The 19,152-nt window shown below is 54.8% G+C and overlaps 1 protein-coding gene across 1 annotated transcript in view; it reads left to right on the top strand.

The window, feature by feature from the left end:
* The window catches only part of SDK1 (sidekick cell adhesion molecule 1), a 526,124-nt gene that overhangs the window by 373,628 nt on the left and 133,344 nt on the right, over positions 1-19,152 (top strand). Inside the window, 3 exon segments of the mRNA XM_049639338.1 lie at positions 5,931-6,029; positions 12,116-12,307; positions 15,014-15,135. Coding sequence (XP_049495295.1) covers positions 5,931-6,029; positions 12,116-12,307; positions 15,014-15,135 — 413 coding nt within the window.

Here is a 19,152-nt window from a genome sequence, read left to right as displayed (position 1 = left end):
GAGAGAGCATGAACGGGGGAGGGGCAGAGAGAGAGGGAGACACAGAATCTGAAACAGGCTGCAGGCTCTGAGGTGTCAGCACAGAGCCCGACGTGGGGCTCGAACTCACGGACCGCGAGATCATGACCTGAGCCGAAGTCGGACGCTTAACAGACTGAGCCACCCAATATGTCACATTTTTGACGGTTATTATCTCTTTGTGGTGTGATTAGGAGTTTATTTTACATTTTTGTTTGGATTTTGCCGCATATCTCATTTCTACAGTGAGTGTGTCCTCTGTTTATAAGGACAGTTGAAACCAGTAGACATTTAAGACAGTGTCACCCAGGGCTGCCACTCGTCTGTCCTCCAGCTCAGGGTGTGGCCGGCCCCCTCTTCCACCGATGACCCCGATGGGCAGTGTGGCGGTGGGGTTCTGACCTCCCTGCTCCCTGTGACCTCAGCCTCTGCAGTGCTCAGAGGCAGCATTTATAGGGGTCAAGGCTGTCCAAAATGAGCTTCCTCCTCCTAGCTGCCATCTCAGAATCCTTCTGTTCACACCCCAGTTCTTCTCTCGGAGGATGAAGAGTCTGACCATTTCTCAGATCTCCCTCATCCCTCCCTGACTGCCCTGACCCGCTGAGCTCCCAGTGAGCTCATTTCCTTCCCAGATAAACGATTACTTGGGCCCCTAACCTGTCACACTCTCCATAACCCAGCTCTCGCTCCACCCTGTGACTCCTGTGACTACCTGGCCCGTTCAATTCTGCAGGTGCCTCGACTGCATGGAGTGATAGGATTATGGGATTTGTCTTTTCAGCGAGTGGACAGATAACGGTGGATTGATTTGCAAATGTTGAGCCAGGCTTACACACTTGGAGTAAATCCCACTTGGTCACATTTTGTAATTATTTTTTATGTTGTTGGATTCTGTTTGCTGATACTTTGTGGGTGATGTTTTTGCATCCAAGTTGACGAGAGATACTGGTCTGCAGTTTTATTTTCCTGTGCTTAATGTCTGCCTGGTTTTGGTGTCAGGGAAATGTGGGCCTCATGAAATAAATTTGGTTGTGTTCCCCCCGTCTTCTGCTTTCTAGAAGCAATTGCATAAAATTGGCATCAATCCTTCTTTAAATGTTTGGTAGCATTTTCCAGTGAAATCCTCTGGGCCTGGAAATTTCTTTTGGGGGAGCGTTTCAGTTTCTCCCATGGTTATACTACTGTTCAGTTGTCTGTTTAATCTTGGTCTGGTGTCAGTATCTGTGATTTTCACGGGTGTGGATGTCACACTCCTGGCGGTAGTCCCTTCTTCCATGGCTGCAGGATATGTCATTGTGTTCCTTGTTCATTTATGAGAGTGGTGTTCTCCTTTCATATTTCTGTCATTCTTCCTAGAGATTTATCAATTTTGTTGATTTTTTTCTTGAGGAACCAACTTCTTATTTCATCGAGTTTTCTCTAATGTTTTCCTATTTTTGGTTTTGTTGATTTCTGCTGCTAATGTTTCCTTCCTTCTGCTTGCTTTGGGTTTATTTTTTGATCTTTTTTTTTAAATTTCTTGATGTGGGTATTTAAACTATGGATTTAAACTCATTTCTATTATAAACAGTTGGTGCTATAAATTTTCCTCCCCACACTGCTTTAGCTGCATCCCACATACTTTGATACATCGTGTTCATATTTTGCTATAGTGTGTTTCATTTTCATTCAGTTCTATGTATTTTTATTCCTTTTGAGACTTCCTCTTTGGCCCACGAATTATTTAGAAGTGTACTATTTAGTTTCCTTGTGTTTGGAGATTTTCCTGTTGCCTTTCTGCTACTGATTTCTAGCTAGATTCCATTATGGTCAGAGAGCACACTTTGTACAGTTTCAAGTCCTTTAAATTCATTGAAGTTTGCTTTATGGCACAGCACACGGTCAGTCTTGGTAAATGTTTCATCGCAAGTGCTTGGAAAGAATAATGTGCATTCTTCTGTGGAACCTGCTTTTCAGCTGCGAATGTTATGCAGCCCTTCCCCCGCCCTCAGAGTTTAGGATTAAAGGAGAACGTTGATCGCATTTAGCTCTTTCATTTAAAAAAAGGATGTGTGCCTATCTCATCAAGTCTTGTTCCTACTGTAATTATATCATAATTAAATGCTGATTGACTGGTTCATTCATCCATCTGTCCCACACAGAAACAAGTCTGCACACTTAACATTCACGTGTCTCTGGAATGCCCGCCATGTGCGAGGTAGCCAGCTGGGTGTCGCAAGGGTTACAAAGATAAGTCAGCACAGCCTCTGCCTTTGGAGCTTACGGCCTAATAGGACATGAGGGACGTGGCTGAGGCCAGTGCCACTGAGGAGGGAGGTCTGGAGAAGGGGCTGCAGCCGCCCAGCGAAGAGGGACAGAAAATCGGTGGGTTGTGGGGTAAGTCTTGTGGAGGAGGTGACAGTTTGACAGCTGAGCTTCTCACGCAGAGAATGGCTGAGGCCGCTCCAGGGAGGAGAAATAGAACCGACAGTGGTAAGGAGAGTGTGCGAGCGTGACAGGGTATGACTTGTTGGGTGTGGCTGCAGTGCAGCATGGGGTGGGGGTGGGGGAGGGAATGAGCTGGGAAAACTAGCTGGGAGCTGACCCAGAAGAGTCTCAACCGCTAAGTTCAGGCACTTGGACAAAGACATTCTGGGTATTGGGGAACCACAGGAGGTTCTCCATTAGGGGTGCTATTTGAACAGATCTGTAGTTCTAGAAGCTCTGTCTGGGGGTTTTGTGATGGTTGGACTGGAGGTACGGGTGAAGGATGCTGGGAAGAAGGCACGAAATTACAAGAGCCCACCTCCAGGCTGTGGAGACAAGGGGCAATGGACCCTGAAGACGTGTCACGGGGAGTTTGGGTGCTCATTAATACAGGGGGACTCGTTAATAGAGGGGTGGAAAGAATCACCCAGGATGGCCTAACATGCTGAGGTTTATGTGACTGTCGATGAAGAAGCCAGCAGTGACGATGTGGAAAAGTGGTCTGGGGTGAGGACGCGGGGCTGGACTGGGACATACTGGGTGTGCAGTGGCTGTGGGGCATCTGGGCCCATGTGGCCGATGGGCAGCAGAGGGGCATCTGAAGTGGACTGGGGAGGGCTGGCAGTTGGCAATTGTGACCTTACTTTCCGAGAAAGAGTTAGGGAATATGTGGTCTAAGCACAGATGGAAACATTTGAATATGTGGTCTAAGCACAGATGGAAACATTTGAAATCAGTTCTACCCCAGGGTGTCTGTGCTGTAAGATCCCAGGCAGTTAAAGCCACCTAAGCACATGAGGTCACTCTAAGGATCAGGTGGGCAGATTGTGGGGCGGGGGTTAAAACAAGGGGGAAGCCACAGGGCTCTAGCCCAGTCACGCGGGACCTGCAGGTTTGGGGACTGAGGGTACAGAGGGGGCACGCAGGGGACCCGTGTGGGGTCTCAGAGAAGGAGGCAGCCTTGTCTGGATGAAGGGTACTTTCTGCACTCATGTGTAGGAAAGCACAGCCCCCTCGTGTGTGTAGACAGGGTGGGGAGGGAGCTGGTGGGGGACACACTTGACGAGAACCCCCCTTGTAGCTCTCCATTATGTGCGTGTTTGCATTCTTTGGCAGAGGCAAGGCGCTGTCTGCTCAAGCCGCAGCCAGGTCCAGCTGGGTAGCAGACCTCTCTTCCCAGAGAATATTCATTAAAAACACTAAGTGGCGGGGGTACCTGGGGGGCTCAGTCGGTTGGGCATCCGACTTTGGCTCAGGTCACGATCTCATGGTTCACAAGTTCACGCCCCGCGTTGGGCTCTGTGCTGACAGCTCGGAGCCTGGAGCTGCTTCGGGTTCTGTGTCTCCCTCTCTCTCTGCCCCTCCCCCTCATGCTCTGTCTCTCTCAAAAATAAATTTAAAAACAGTTTTAAAAAAAACCACAAAGTGGCAGAAGATGACTCCTTTCAAACAAGAGAGAAAATTCCTGGCTCGATTCTTCACTACAAAAAAAAGAAAGAAAGAAAGCCCAATTGTTGCTGGTTAGTGGACAGAAATGGTGGGGAAACATCCCATTAAGCTCTGTGGCCAGGAAATAGAACATAAAATGCACTTAGACCCACCATTAGTAGGTAAAAAGAAAAATTGGACATTGCTTTCTTGGGAATTGAGAAAACTGGAAGTGATATCATCTTTTGAGAGTTTTTTAATGTTGTCTCAATTTTTGGGGGGGAGGCAGGCAAGGAGCCTGTTTTTCCTGTTCAGAATGTGGACTGTCTCACGGAAAGGTGGCGGTCGGGTGCTAGCTTGCCCCCATGGGGGCCATAGGGACGGCCTCCCTTGCTCTCTGGCTGATGGCACCTGCCTTAGCTCAGCAGCCAGCAGGCCCCCTTCCACAAAGCTCCCACGCGATGGGAACTCGGGGGCTGGGGAGGGGAGGGTGGGCAACACAGTAAAGAGGAAACAGAATATAAATTTTAAGCCCAGACATTGCCAGCTGCTTCCAGCAGAGCGGGAGGACAGCATATTTGGGCAGGAATCCAAGAAGCAGAAACACTGAGAATATAAAAGGAGCAAAAAGCTTTCTTTGCTGCTCTATCGATTGAAAAAAAAAAGTCAGTTCAAAAATCCATCAGAATGTCTTTCTGGAAACTCAAAACTGGAGGAAGGTGAGCGCGTTTCGACAACTGTTCTATTTTACCGTCTTCCCTGCTCAGAGAGTGGCATTTGTCAGTGTTTGAGCTTATCCGTAAAAAGTCTTTTGAAAGTTCCACCCAGATAAGTGTATCTGCCGAGGCTGTTGCCATTTTTTTTTTTTTTTTTTTTTTTCAAATTACAAGTTGTGTTAGGAAGTTTTGTCCAGGTACCAGCCGAGCACCACGTTCTGAATCCGCCGTCTGCAACCGAGGCTGGCTGTAGCCGGCACGGGGGTGAGGCTTCTCCGAAGGAAGCCTCCTCTGCTCTCTGGCCGGACGGCCAACACGCGTCACCCGTGACTTCAGGCTCTCCTATTTTAAGCTTGACATACTGCACTGTGTTATTACTAGAAAGATCTCGGTGTGGCACGTTCGGGGTCTGACTGGAGGAGCCATGTGGGGCAGAGAGCTCAGTAGGAACCGGCTTTTTCCCCCCGGGGGTGGGGGCCTGTGCTAGGGGACTGGGTTCCTCAGCTCCTCCCGGCTCCCCTCCTGTTTCTCCAGGCCTGGCGTGCCACAGCCCCTGCAGAGCGGGCGAGGGGTCCCTGGCCCTGAGGGTCCATGACCGTGGATTGTTCACCTCATGCTGGGCTCCGGGACCTCTCGTCTGGGTGCCTCTCACAAATGATTGTCGGGATACTAGGACAACGCAGAGCTGAGAATAGCAGCCGGTGTCAGGCAGCATTTCTGTGCCAGGGCCCTGCTGGCTGCTCTCCTTGTTTTATTCAGCTTTATTCTCACATTTGCTTGGCCCAGGGAGTTATTTTTATTGTCCCCATTGTGCAGAAAAGCAAACGAAGACTAGAGAGTGTGAGGAACTGCGGCGGGGACGGGCCTCGAGTCTGGCCGGCTGCTCGTTAAGCCGCTGTTCCACCCCTCGACCCTCTGGTGTCAGGAGAACGGCTGCACGGGGCAGGGCCCCTCACAGGCCAGATGCCCGGGTGCCAGGGGCTGCTTGTCGGGACCCAGCCAGCCTGGTGGTTCTCATTAGATCAGATCGAGGAGAAGGAGAGTGAAGTGTGGCATTCTCCCACGGCCCGTCGCTTGGGTTCTCGGCGTGGCTGGGACGAAGCTGAGCAAAATAATTTACGTGCCCAGAGCCCAGACACCTTCCACCTCAAAATCCCTCACCCCCACAGGATTTGTACCGGCGTTTTCTTCGGCTCTGGCCTGCGGGCTGCCCTTACCGGATTAGAACTTTCCACACAAATCTGACCCAAAGAGAAGGGACTCTTGTGCTAACAGGCGACTTTGTTTTTAACTTATTTTTAGAACCAGGAGCTGTGGGACATCTGAGTTTCACGGAGATTCTGGACACATCCCTCAAGGTCAGCTGGCAGGAGCCTCTGGAAAAAAATGGCGTTATTACAGGTTAGTGTCCCTGTCTTCTGAAAAAGGAAATGCAGACTGTGTCCCAGCAAGGAGACGGCCTGGCCATACCCCGCACAGCCCTCCGGGTAGACGTGCACTGGCGGCCTCTTTGGGTAGCGGACGTGTCCGCCTGGCCATCGGCAGAGGGCGGAGGGCTTGGTCGCCACGCCCGAGATCATGCCCCTGGGGCCCCACGTCCTTTGGGGTATTTCTCTGTGGGCCACAGCTTTCGAGTCGGAGGCCAGGCCTCCTTGCATTCTCTTAACGAACCTCTAGAGCCTTTGATCAGGGGGAATCGGCATTTTGTGGCACATCCCTTCACACACACCGTCCCCCTCGATTCTCGAGGCGATGCGGCAAAGTATGTGCCGATATCGTGATAGATTCTCAGAGGGCGCTGAGGCCCAGAGGGCCCTCCTTCAGCAGGCATGCACCAGACGTCCACTGTGTGCGGACCCTTTGCTAAAACGCTGCGATCCGGCAGCGGCCGGGGCCCCGGGAGCCCCACGGGGAGGCCTGGGTGTCCTGGCTTGGGCTCCTTGCCCCTGGCCCCCCGTACAGGGCCTTCGGGGGACCCTGGCTGACCGGGGCGGCCAGCCTGCCCCGCCCTCAGACAGGCTCCTCTCTGACTTCAGGTGTCTCTGGGGAGCGGTTTGTCTTTTGTAGGGCTTTGATGATTTTTTTCGTATAGAAGAGTCTTCACCTTTTAGGTTCAGGCTTAATTTAAATTTTTTTTTTTTAACGTTTATTTATTTTTGAGACAGAGAGAGACAGAGCATGAACGGGGGAGGGTCAGAGAGAGGGAGACACAGAATCCGAAACAGGCTCCAGGCTCTGAGCTGTCAGCACAGAGCCCGACGCGGGGCTCGAACTCACGAACCGCGAGACCGTGACCTGAGCCGAAGTCGGCCGCTCAACCGACTGAGCCACCCAGGCGCCCCGGTTCAGGCTTAATTTAAATCTTGGCTTGAAAAAGCAATTCTGGGTTTGGTTTTAACAGCCATGCACGCTTCGGCCTCAGGTAAAGGTGGGAAGGACCGTGTCCCACTGTTTCAGGGGCTCTGAGGGCTTCAGTTCACCTCTCAGACCCTCCATTTCTTTGTCTGGACAGTGGTACAGCCCTCATGGGGCCGTAGGGAGGAGGCCCCGGGCGGCTGCGCGCAGCACCCATCCAAAGCTGTGGCCGCCACCGGCCCCTTCCGTTTAGTGAGCGCTTTGTGAAATGTCAAGCCAGCCACTCGTGTCTCCACAGCGCGGCCACGCGCCCTGGGACCCTGCCTGCAGCATCTCCTGTCATGTCTGGGGCTCCTGCCTCGGCCCTCTAAGCCTGGATCCTGAGGCCTCAGGGGGACCCAGCTCCTGAGCGAGTGGTGTCCATCCTTCCTGTGCATCTGTGACAAACCTGTCCCTCGGCGGATAATTCTGACGAACCTGGACCGCGTTGCCCCTCAGCGGATACTTCTGTAGCCTGACCGCCTGCAGAAGCCCACGGAGGCCCTCATGTGCCCGACACTCCAGAAGCCCGCTCATGCTAGCCGTGCACTGGAGAGACCAGGAGTGACATCTGTCCCCGCTGCCCGGCCTCAGGGCCACGTCCTAGACAGCAGCAGTGGCGACCCGGGCACTTACCACAGGCAGGCACCTCAGCATTGCAGGATCCTGTTTAGTTTGGAACAAGCACACAGAGCACCTCTTACAACCCCTGTCTGAGACCCTGGTGTCGACGTCCCAGGGTCACGTGGCCAGCATGGGGGGACAAGTGTCTGTGTTGTAGCCTCTCCCTCCTCAGTGTGACGGCGGTGGGGTTCACACCATGTTCCTAACCCCGACCCAGGGGTTCCCGTCTTCCTGGGGTCATGGGCTCCCACCAAGTTTCTCCACACACCTGGCAGCTCTCTGGATGAGGTCACTTGGTGCAAAAAACTTAATTATATGCAAACAACTCAACAGCTGAATTTGAAATTAATGGAAGCCTACCTGCCTCTGTATCACCGACAACACCAGAAACCCAGCTCTGCAAAGACAGGATGTGGGCAAAGGCGTGTGGCATGCCATGGTCCTGAAATTGAGAACCGTGGTCCCCTGTGGACACAGATGGGAGGCACCCAGCATCACTGTGTCCTCACGCTGTTTCTGGGGCTCCAGGCAGTGTCCCGGGTGCCCTAAGGCATAGCCTGGGGATTGCCTTCCTACCCTAAACTCCTCTGTTTCCTCCCGTTAGTCGGGAAACTTCCTGGTGCCAACCTCTCCTGCTTGTCCACAAAACACTACCTTGTCTCCTGAGCTCGGCCAGGGGCCCCTATAGACTGGTGTGCTGAGACCACGTCCCAGAGGGCACACGGGCCCCGATGCGGCCTCTAACCCTGACTTTCGACCAGGGTACATCTGTGGGTCTGGTTCTGCCCTCGGAGCTAACGTTTTGAAATGCCTCCTGTCAGCAACGTTGTCACTCCAGGAAAAGGGAAGAGTCACTATTGAAATTGGACAGCAGGACCCAGATCCGTTGTGTATCCGGCAGTCCCCTCAGCATCCATCAGATCGCAGGTGTGACTGCGAAACGACAAAGGCCTCCTGCTGCCTGGAGCAAAGAAACTGAACAGAGTGTGGGTGGGCAGAGCAGGACCTCGTAGACAGCAGCAGCCGGTGTAGGTGAACTTTGTTTTCTGCCACACAGAGGGAGGAAAAAGCAAAGCAAGCAGGGCCAGGGAGAAGCGCAGAGAGGACGACTGCCCTCGGAAGCAAAGGGTGTCCGACTCAGATGCCTCAGGGTCGGCTCCAGTCCTGTGGCCGGAACGAGGCTGTGCTCAGCGCCGACTTCAGAGGCGAGGCGTCCACTTGTGCGTGCTTGGGCCCCGTGTCTCAGAAGTCTGGCCAGGGCTCCGTGGTGGACACGTATGGACCCGGAGACTTCCCTTCCGACAGAGACATAGTCGGCCCCCGCCCCGTCCTCTGTGAACGCACCCCACACCTCGCTCCTGGTGTAAATCTTCCGGCGGGCGCACGAAGTCACCGAGCGGAGCCGGTGTCCCCGGCCGAGCCGTGGTTGCCAGTACTCGCGATTTACGATCATCTGTTCTCGCCAGCTAATAGGGCTTAATGAACTCATTTTCGTATTTTATTTAAACAGATACCTGTGGTTACACGCAGCAGCCTCGTGTTGTTCAGCACGGAGCTTGGCCATCGGAGCTCCTGGCTGCTGGAGTCCTGGTGCTTTCCGGCACCGCCGTGACCTCAGAGCCACGGGCGGACGCCCCGCTTCCCCTGTCAGCCACGTGGTCCCCGTCTCGCTCTGTCTGGCTGCGCTGTCCCCTTTCCCACGCAAACTTTACAGCGTGTCCGGGTCCCTGCAGCTCTGGGGAGGCCTGCGGGGGAAGAGGGCCTACCGGAGCCGAGGCCCGACGGCCGTGGTTTCCTTGGCCTCACTGCACGGGCCCCCCAGTCACCTCCCCGGTGACCCCTGCCCTCGGCGAGGCCCTCCCCGGCCCAGGCGGCGCTGCCCTGACAGGTCAGCACCCTCCCTCGACTGGGCTCCCGGGGGGCGTGCCAGCAGCACCACAGAGTCTGCCCCGGGGTCCGGGGGGAGGATTTCACCAAGTTCAGCAAAAGGAAAGCCTGGTTTGTGGGCAGACCCGGCCTCCAGAGCCACCCACCATCCTTCTGGAGGCTCCCTGTCAGTGCAGCTGCTACTGGGGCCGACGACAGCGGCACGGTGTGGTCCTCTGCGTGGGGCGCTCGGTGGCCGAGACGCCCGGAGGAAGCCGTTCTTTATCCGCCTCCCAGTCAGTTCGCGGCCAGAAAGAGAAGGCAGCCCCGAGCAGGGGCGGCCTGCCCGCCGAGCAAATTGCCCATTGCGCTTATTGTAAATTCCAGCATCTTCCACTCTCCCTGCGTAAACTCTGATTTATGAGGGCCAGGATGCAGACAGACAGCTTGTGATTGGATGTACTGCTCTCTTGTAGAGAATTTACTTCAGATCAACAGAAAATTATTTCTGAAGCTCCTGCGGCCGTTCGTCTCCGTTAGGCAGCATCCGGAGCAGGCAGGAGGCCCGCTGAAGGGGACGGCCCCTCCTGCCTCCTCTCCCGGCTGGAGCAGGTGAAACGCCCCCGGGCCGGAGCCGCCAGGCACAGCCGAGCTTTCCGGCCCTTCCTGAGCAGATGCGTGTCGTTCGGTTTCGTTTGCATCCGCGCAAGGGTCGCGGCCCACCCGGCGACCAGGTGTGATGCTGACGGACTCCAGCAAGGCCCCCCCACTGAGGACTCGAATCGCGGTTTGGGCTCCAGGTTGCCATGACGAGCAACATGCCGTATTTCCGTGAAGTTTGACGAAGGACACCTTTGAAACAGATCAAACTGACGGCCAAGCCCGTAGCATTTCGCGATGCCTCCTGCTGTACGTTCAGGGAAGACGCGGCCATCAGACTGCTCAGAGTCGTGCCAGGTGGAGCCAGGGTCAGGGCTTCGGCGACAGGGCCGTGCACGGGGGGCTCCGTGGGGAAGCACGCAGCCCCGGGCCAGCCCTAGAAACCCCTGGCCACTCCCAGCAAGCCCACGGACCTCTCTGCCCCTTAGTTTTCCCCGCCGTAAAGGGGGTAGCGATGGCTCTGACCCGGAAGGTCCACTGTGAGGATTAGATGAACTGATGTGCTCAGGACGCCCCCGCACACCAGGAACTGTGTGTTGGAAGCCAGTAATTTGATTTTTAATCGTACAATTAGATCCAAATTCCGAACTGACAAAATGAAAAGAACGGGTTGGCCTGGCGCGCTGAGGAGGAGGGAGGCAGGATGTGGGGCGGGAGGTGAGGAGGGAGAGTCTGGGGTGTAGGGGGAGCAGGGCAGCCGGGCAGGGCGTCACCGGCGGGGCCCTGTGCAGGGGAGACGAGCGGGAGGCGGGCAGGCAGCCCACAACCCAGATGGGCGTAGCGGGGCACAGGGGCCCGGGCGGAGGTGATGTACGCAGAGGCACCCAGCGGCCAGTGGCCGGCACCCCTCTGCTGCCCTCCTGCCCGGGATGCCCCATCGGCACCGCCCAGCCGGGGGGCCTGGTGTCCGCGCCCCGGAGCCCCCGGCTGTGGGACTGCAGACAGCAGCTTCTGACATTAATTTTTTTTTTCGAAATATTACAGTCCCAAGATGCTCTCTAAATTCTTATTTACCTGCAAGCACAAGTTTCTAACTATATTTATTGCCTTCATCAGAATGAGCTTTAAGACTCCTCTCAGTGCTTCGGTGTCCCGAGTTTATTGACTGGAAAGACAGAAGAGCAAGCATTTTCGGTGGTTCCCCTCCCCGGGGGGCCCGGGAGCGCTCTCCATCACTGTCTCCCTCTTCAGGAGACGCTCTTAAGGGTCCCTAATCACATAAACTCCCCTCCACGGGGGGCCGATTCAGGATCTTGCTGAGGCTTTGTTTCCCTGAGCCAGAAATCACGGTGGAATCCGAGGCTGACTAAACTGTAATCGCGAGCCCCCCGCCCGCCCCCGCCCCAGACGGAACGGCGTCCAGGGGAAGGAGAAATTTCGCCAGGGAAACAGGAGGCTCAGAAGGTGGGGAGCAGTAGAAGTGGCGCCCGGGCCCAAAGGAACTTTTTAGGCAAAGCACTTTGTGCGGGAGAGAGCGTCGATCAATCATTTCATGAGGGAGAAAGTGGCAGTGTTTCCACAAATTAGTTGCAACCCAGGAGCTAGCTCCTGATTTAGAGCAGGGTATAATGAAAATACCAGCCTACGAAAATGGAAATATTGATGAAACGCATCCACGTTTTGACAAGAGTTGAAATCAGGCGCAGCAGGCTGGCGGCCATCACTCTTCTCTCCGCCACCCACCCAGCTCGGGGGCTGAGGTCGCCAAACCCAGGCAGCCAGCCCTCCAGGTCTGGGGTGGGGAGAGGGGGGACGGCACTGTGGGCCCGGGGGGTGGGGGGTGCGGAGCGCTGGGCCACAGAAGAAGGGGCCCGACTCCGAGTTGTGTTTGGGCAGGCCACGCGTCCTCCCGGCCCCCCGTGCTGTGGCGGGTGTTCAGACACAGAGCATCTGGCGCGCCCTCGGCTCCCGGGAGGCCCGGCTAACTCTGTTCTTGCTCCTAGGCTACCAGGTCTCCTGGGAGGTATACGGCAGGAACAGCTCCCGGCTCACCCACACCCTCAACAGCACGACTCGCGAATACAAAATCCAAGGACTGTCCTCGCTCACCACCTACACCATCGACGTGGCTGCCGTCACGGCGGCGGGGGCCGGCCTGGCGACCTCGTCCACCATTTCTTCCGGAGTGCCGCCAGGTCAGTAGAGCCCAGCTGCCGCTCGTCTGAGGACGTTGCCCTCAGAGAACGCCGACTCCCGGGGCTGAAGGCAGCTCCGTGTCCCGGCCGCCGGGGACCTTCAAGAGAGGGGTGTCCGCTTCCTGCTGGCGGCGGGGTGGGAAGCGGGCCCTGTGGCCTGAGTCAGCCCCGTCCGCCAGCACCTGCTGTCGGGGGGCGGGGGGGGGGGGGGGGGATCCCGCCCCAGGGAGCGAGCTGGCCGTGGGGTGCGGCCCTCCAGGGAGACGGTAGTCGGGGCCTGCAGGGAAGACGGTGAGAGATGTGGGTGTGGAAACCGAGAACAGGAAGCATGAAACTTCATTCCCCGAACTACACAATGGAGACGGGTGGAGATAAGAAGAAGGAGTTGGAGGAGGTGGCAGCGGAGGAAAGATCTTGCAGACAGAGGGAGAGGCAGACGCGTCCCCAGGCGCCGGGGACTCAATTATCTTCCCGAACATGCAGCACGCTCGCTCCAGCCTTGGAGAATGGCACTCAGCTCTTTTCTCTCTAATCTTGAAGTTTCTGTTTAAAATACATGTTTTTCCTGGGAATTCACAAACCCAAGTGAACGCGGGAAAGTGCTATGGGCTCTCGGTTCGACTCTAATTCCAGCTGTCAGTCTCTGGCCACTCGCAAGATGCCAGTGTGCCTCGTGTTGGCTGGTCTTCGAAGGTTAGGCCCTGAAGCCCCCTCTGAAGTCTGCACGTCCCCCCATCGTGCCCTCCGCCTCCCTCTGCCTCCCACTCCGTGTTCACACCCAGCCGCTTTCTTGGAAGGGGGACACGCGCAATCTGGAAGGGATGCAAAGCAAATAAAATGGATAGAGTAAAAAAAGAAATCCGCCCAGGAGAGAGTGCATTCTCCTCACAGGGGCCACGTTCACGAGAGAGCTTGGCAGCCGCCACCCCCCGTTGGGTGCGATGAAGGAGGAGGGCACGGTGTCTCCTCTCCTCTGAGCAGCGCGACCTCGTAGGACACTCTCTGCCAGCTGGGCAGGTGTCCCCAAGCCAGTCTCTGTCCCCAGATACACGATCGCCGCACCCTCTCTCCGAGGTGGCGGGTCGGCACAGCCACCCACAGCGCATCCCAGGGACTTTGGGGACCCGCGGACGCGGGGCGGGACTGGAGGATTTGCCTCTGCAGCAGGTGCTCAGGTGGTCGGGGACCACGCTTCCAGGCAGTCCGGTGTCTCTTAAAGGCGTTTACAAAATGAGTTTGCTTTTTGAAAGAGAGCAGTCTTTGACTTCCAGAAAGATGCGTTTCTTCGTCATCAACAGCCCGTTCCCACTGCACACGTTTGAGATACTGTTAACGCCCTAATAACCAGCGATGATGGCGGGACGCTGGATGTGTTAGAATTGTCTCACACTCAGCGACGGACGGCGACTTGGGGAGCATCGCCACGTGTAACCAGGTCCCCCTGGGTCGGCTCGGGCACCTTGCACACCTCCGGAGGCACCGCGGAGAGAGAACTCGCGGGGAGAGGGCCCCGCTGTGCCAAGTTAACCTTGGTGAGCTCACCTGCAGCTGGACACGGGTCCAGGGCCTGGAGATCTGTCTGGAAGCAAACTCACACCCACCATCACATCACGCTGCAGGACTGTGTTCCGCTTCCTGCACTTCAAGCTCACAGCCATTAAATGTCTGGAGCACCACGTAAAGAGTCCAGCGAGCTGAGAAATACGAAGACGAGAGTCACTTGTCCTTCGATTTGAGCAGTTCCTGCTTCAGAGTCATGAACCTAGACGCGGAAAGGACCCTTGAGGTCCTGAGGACCCTGCCTGTGCCAGTGCCGTCCTGACCGCTCACGTGGCCTTACTGTCCCCATGCTCGTCCCGGTTTTCAGCCCCCTGCCCCCTCGCCCCCGGCGCGACATGTTCCTCGGACACGGCGCGGGCTGACCGCCTCTGCTGCCTGCACGGCGTCCTTGTCGGCTTCACCCCATCCCCGTATCCTCCCCGTTTGTGCTGCCAAGATAAGAGCCCATATTTCAGACTCACGGTGTCCCGCTTCCGAGCGGGACCGGCTCTCTGGGGGAGCAGCCTGCCAGAGGGTCTCCACTCGGTGAGTAGGCCAAAGACCCACGTAACCTCCCAGGGTGGGAGTGTGTCTCCCCCTCCCCATTTTGTTGCCAGAGCCACTGAACTCAGGCAGAGTGGGGAGAGCCCTGCATTTTCCCCCGAATGTGGTTGTCTTGGAAACCGGACCCGGGAGCCTAAGGCTCAGGACCCCGCGCACCTGGCAGTGATACACGGCACCTGCTGTCTTCCGCCCGCCCCGCTCTGCTTGCCCCGGCTTCACGGTCCTCACCAGAGAGACGGTGGGTGTTTGGTCTCTGTGCTCTTTCTGGGGCCAGGAAGAATGACATCCGCTCACGCTTACTTCCCTCAGCCTGTAGCTGTTAATTACCGGCTATGCACAGAGACGAGGAAGTCCCACCTTCCGAGTTTATTGTCTGGGGCCGCGTGTGTCCTCGCCCTACTGCAGAGGCCGTGGGGCCTGACGGACGGCCCTAGGAAAGTAAGGATCGTGCTGGGGTCACGTCCCGGGGAAGCAGTGCCTCTCGCTTAGGGGTACTGAAAGCAAATCTGGGCGTCTTGAGACCGTGTCCTTGCTGACACATTTGATACGTTTCCTAAGCTCTCAGAACCTCGCCTCTCCATGTTTTCTGTCCTTTTTGTCTAGAGCTCCCTGGTGCCCCGTCCAACCTGGTCATTTCCAACATCAGCCCCCGCTCAGCCACACTTCAGTTCCGCCCCGGCTACGACGGGAAGACGTCCATCTCCAGGTGGATCGTAGAGGGACAGGTACGTGCTCACGGAAGCGGACGGAGGGCTTTCCAGAGAGCCACACGGGGGCTTGCGTGTGGCGGTGGGAGACTCTGAAGAATGACCAGTCAGTAGCGCGGTGACCCTCGGGACAGCGGTTGGGGAGGTGGTCGTGTTTGCAGGACAAGAGACTGGAGACGACAGGCTACTGGGGGCAGGATGTGGACGGACACGGGAGATGGGGACGTGAGCCTGCGGTCTGCGTGGGCCACGGAAGGAGTGATTGCCGGCGCTCACGTTCAAGTTTTGGCTCCAAATAGGTACCCGATTGGATAGCATCCTTGATTTATTTCTTTTTAATTCCATGTAACAATTAGCCACCAAATGTACGTGTGCGTAAATATGTGCCATGAGGACAGCATGCTTGTCCCAGGCAGTAAAACGAAAAGGAGGGGTTTCTGTCTTGGGAGAAAGACGCTCAGGCTGCTGGGAAAGGAACGTGCACATCGCAGTGGAGGACCCAGCAGGGAGGCCTGAGGGCAGGTCACACGGGGTCCCGGAGACGGGGGTAGGGCCACACAGGCCACGGTTCCATGTCCCAGCAAGAACAGGAGGTAAAAAGCTAAAGAGACAAATGATGGGAACAGTAACGTTTCCGGACCGTTCTTGTCTGCAGGAAAGTCCCAGCGACACTCATAGCTGTGCTTCTGCCCTCTTGCGAGATAAGTCACTCCTGCAAATTGGCCGTCGATCAGGGAACAGATGCTATTCAGATCCTCAAAGCTTTCACTAAGCAACTATTTCCGAAAACCTCTGCAGGATTCTGGAAGCCCAAACCTGCTCGTTGGGACTCATCGATAAATGAGACCGCAATAATTTTTTCCTTAAGAAAAAAGCCCCCCCCCCCCCCCCCCCCCGCCGCCACGTCAAGTTGAAAATAGCAGGTCCCCAGTGAATGGGAATCAAGATGATGAAAGCGAACTTTAAAACACGCAGAAGAAATTATGGGAGAAAATCACTCTATCTCAGGAAAGCCAATTCTAGGTCTCAAGATCCCTCAGAAATAGCTGGGCAAGGCCTGCGGGAGCACGTGGTGCCCTCTGTATCACTGCTCACAGGAGGGCTGCACCCCGGGGATGCAGCTTTAGGCCTGCGCGTGAGGCTCGGCGGGGCCACAGGGATGTGGTGGCTCACCGGACGGAGGCTTCGCTTCATGCCTCTGGGGCCAGCGGGGATCACAGCGCTCTGTCCATATTCTGTCTACCAGAATTCAGTCACATGGCTCCAGTTTAACGTGAGGGGGTCTGGGACGGCTCTCAGTGTGCCCGAGAGGAGGAAACGATGTGGTGGACACAGAGCAGTTTCTCTGCCCCAGGACATTTGCTCAGTACTGCTGTCCCACGACCACATCTTTAATTTTAACATAAAAAATTTTAAACATACCGGAGAGGAAAGACGGTAACACAGTGAACTCCCATATACCCATGACCTAGACTCATCTGTTCTATTACCTAGATTCATCTAGTCCCCCTCTTTATTGTTGCTGAGCTGGGTTTTTTTTTTAATGCTTTTATGTCATAAAATGCAGCTATGGAAAATAATGGTAAAGATTACGTTTGTTGACTTACTGACATAGAAAGGTGTTCCCGTACATATTATTTAATGCAAACGAGCAGATCAAAGGTAGTAGGAGTTGTATTATGTGAAGTCATTTATGCAGAATTATGTGGTCATGTTTGTAGATGGAATGGTAATGTTAGCAGCTAATCTGGTTAGGCAGTTTGACTTCTTTATATACACATAGATACACATATGCATAATTATACACACACACACACACACACACACACATCTATCCATTATCACCACCACCCCCCCCCCAGTTTCATTGGGATGTAATTAGCATACGTCACTGTCTGAGTTTAAAGTGTACAACGTGCTGATTTGATTCAGCCACAGCGTTTTAAAGCAAGCTCAGACCACACACCATTTCCCCGCCAGATTTCTAGCACGTCTCTAAAGTGTAGGTGCGTGTAACTATTATGTGGGTGAATTTCATGAACATGATGTTGAGCAAAGGAAGCCAGACTTGTGTTTCGAGTATATACTGTTTGATTCCACGTATGTAAAGTTCCAGAACAAGAAGAAGTACTTTTTGGGATTGGAATCCCGGCTCCCCTTGGAGTCTTACAGTTCCACTGGGGGACAGCAGGGCTGGAGCCCCCATAATGCTGCTGGTGTTGCTCGGTCTGGAGTTGGGCTCCATACGTGTGTTCATGTTGTGTGTGCGCCCGTGCTTCGTACACTTGTGTGCATGTCTGTATTTCCTTTGATAAAAACTTTACATTAAAATGTGGATACTTGCGGGGCGCCTGGGTGGCTCAGTCAGTTAAGCATCCGATTCTTGATTTTTGGCTCAGGTCATGATCTCACGGTCATGAGATCGAGCCCCACATTGGGCTCTTTGCTGACAGCATGGAGCCTGCTTGGGATTCTCTCTCTCCCTCTCTCTCTGCCAGGAGCTCTTGCAAGCTTATTCGCGCTCTCTCTCTCTCTCTCTCAAAACAAATGAATAAACTTAAAAAAATAAAGCCTTTAAAAAAATAAAAGTAAGATATAGATACTTTCAGTATTATAATTCAGTTATCACACCTGATAAGGTTAATTAAAAATTCCTCATTATCATCTAATAATCAGTCCACGTTCAGATTTCCCAAGAATATCTTTTTACTATGGTTTTGATGAAAAACAAGATCCACACAGACTTGACAGTATGCATTTGGTTGTCATGACTCTTAAATTGTTTAAAGAAATTTCTTAATAGTTTTATCAGGGTTTAATTGGCATACAATAAACTGGATATTTCTAGACCGTACCGTTTGGTAAGTTTTGACTTAGTTGTACGTATTCTTCTGAATACGAAACCCTCACCATGGTCAAGTTGATGAGCAAACCCATGACCCCTAGAAGTTTCCGTGTGCCCTTTATGACCCCCGGCACTCTTCCCCCTCCCCCTGCACATCCCCAGCAAGGGTGAGTCTGCCTTCTGTCTCTGTAGATTTGGACCCTTCATCTAGAGCCCTCCTGTGGTACCATGCCAGTGCCTCGTGGACGAGTCCCAGGCAGCTGTCGCCTGGGTGTCCCACGCTGGAGGGACACACTTCACCTCCCTGTGCTGTCACTTGTTCCTTGGCCCCATGTCTCCTGCACACTGGAAGTTCACCCCAAAACCCTGGCCAGCGTATCCTCGGGGATGCATTCCAACACCCCCAATGGACCCCTGGAACCGGGGCAGTGCCGACCCCTGTATATGTTGTGTTTTTCCCTAGATGTACATACTTACGATGAAGTCTAATTTATAAATTAGGTGCAGTCAGACACGAACAACAATAACTAACAGTAAAATAGAACAATTAATACATTGAAGGAAAAGTCATGTGAATGTGGACTGTCTCCCAAAACACTTGACCGCACCAACTCACCTCCCCCTCCCCCCCCCCCCCCGCCACTCTGGGTGGTCACGGGAGGTGTAAGATGCCCCAGGACCGGATGGAAGCAGGAATGACGGTGTCTGTGACATGTGTCAGTCAGGGGGAGGGTCACCCGCCTCTGGACCAGGTGAAACCGTGGACGAGGGCAGACTGCTGTGGATTCCCCCTTGTGCAGCCGGTCACCTCACATGGCAGCCGGGACACACAGTGGCCCCCGTCCCGCCCTCGGGGACACCAGACTGACGGGCAGCCTGTCCCTGTGCTTGTGCGTCCCTGTCAGCCTCCTAGTTAGCAGTCTCAGCCGTCGAGGGTCTGCCCTGAAATCAGTATTCCCTTAAGATCTTTAGCGGTTTTCTCTCATCTGAAAAGAAGCACGTCCCTTGTCCGTCCCTCAGGCAGGTCTATCACCCTGAATGCAGGATAAGTTCCTGGTCCTCTTCCTGAACCCAGTCTCAGTAAGGGACCGGTCCCCCGCTTACTCCCAGTGTGAAACACATCTTTCTCCCTCGTCCCTCCTTTCCTCTTCCCCCTCCCCCTCGCTCCTCCCGTCTTCCCTCTTTCCTCC

This window comes from Panthera uncia, chromosome E3 (genome assembly GCF_023721935.1).
Source record: "Panthera uncia isolate 11264 chromosome E3, Puncia_PCG_1.0, whole genome shotgun sequence".
Classification (NCBI taxonomy): Eukaryota; Metazoa; Chordata; class Mammalia; order Carnivora; family Felidae; genus Panthera; species Panthera uncia.
This window is presented reverse-complemented; position numbering and strand designations above follow the sequence as displayed.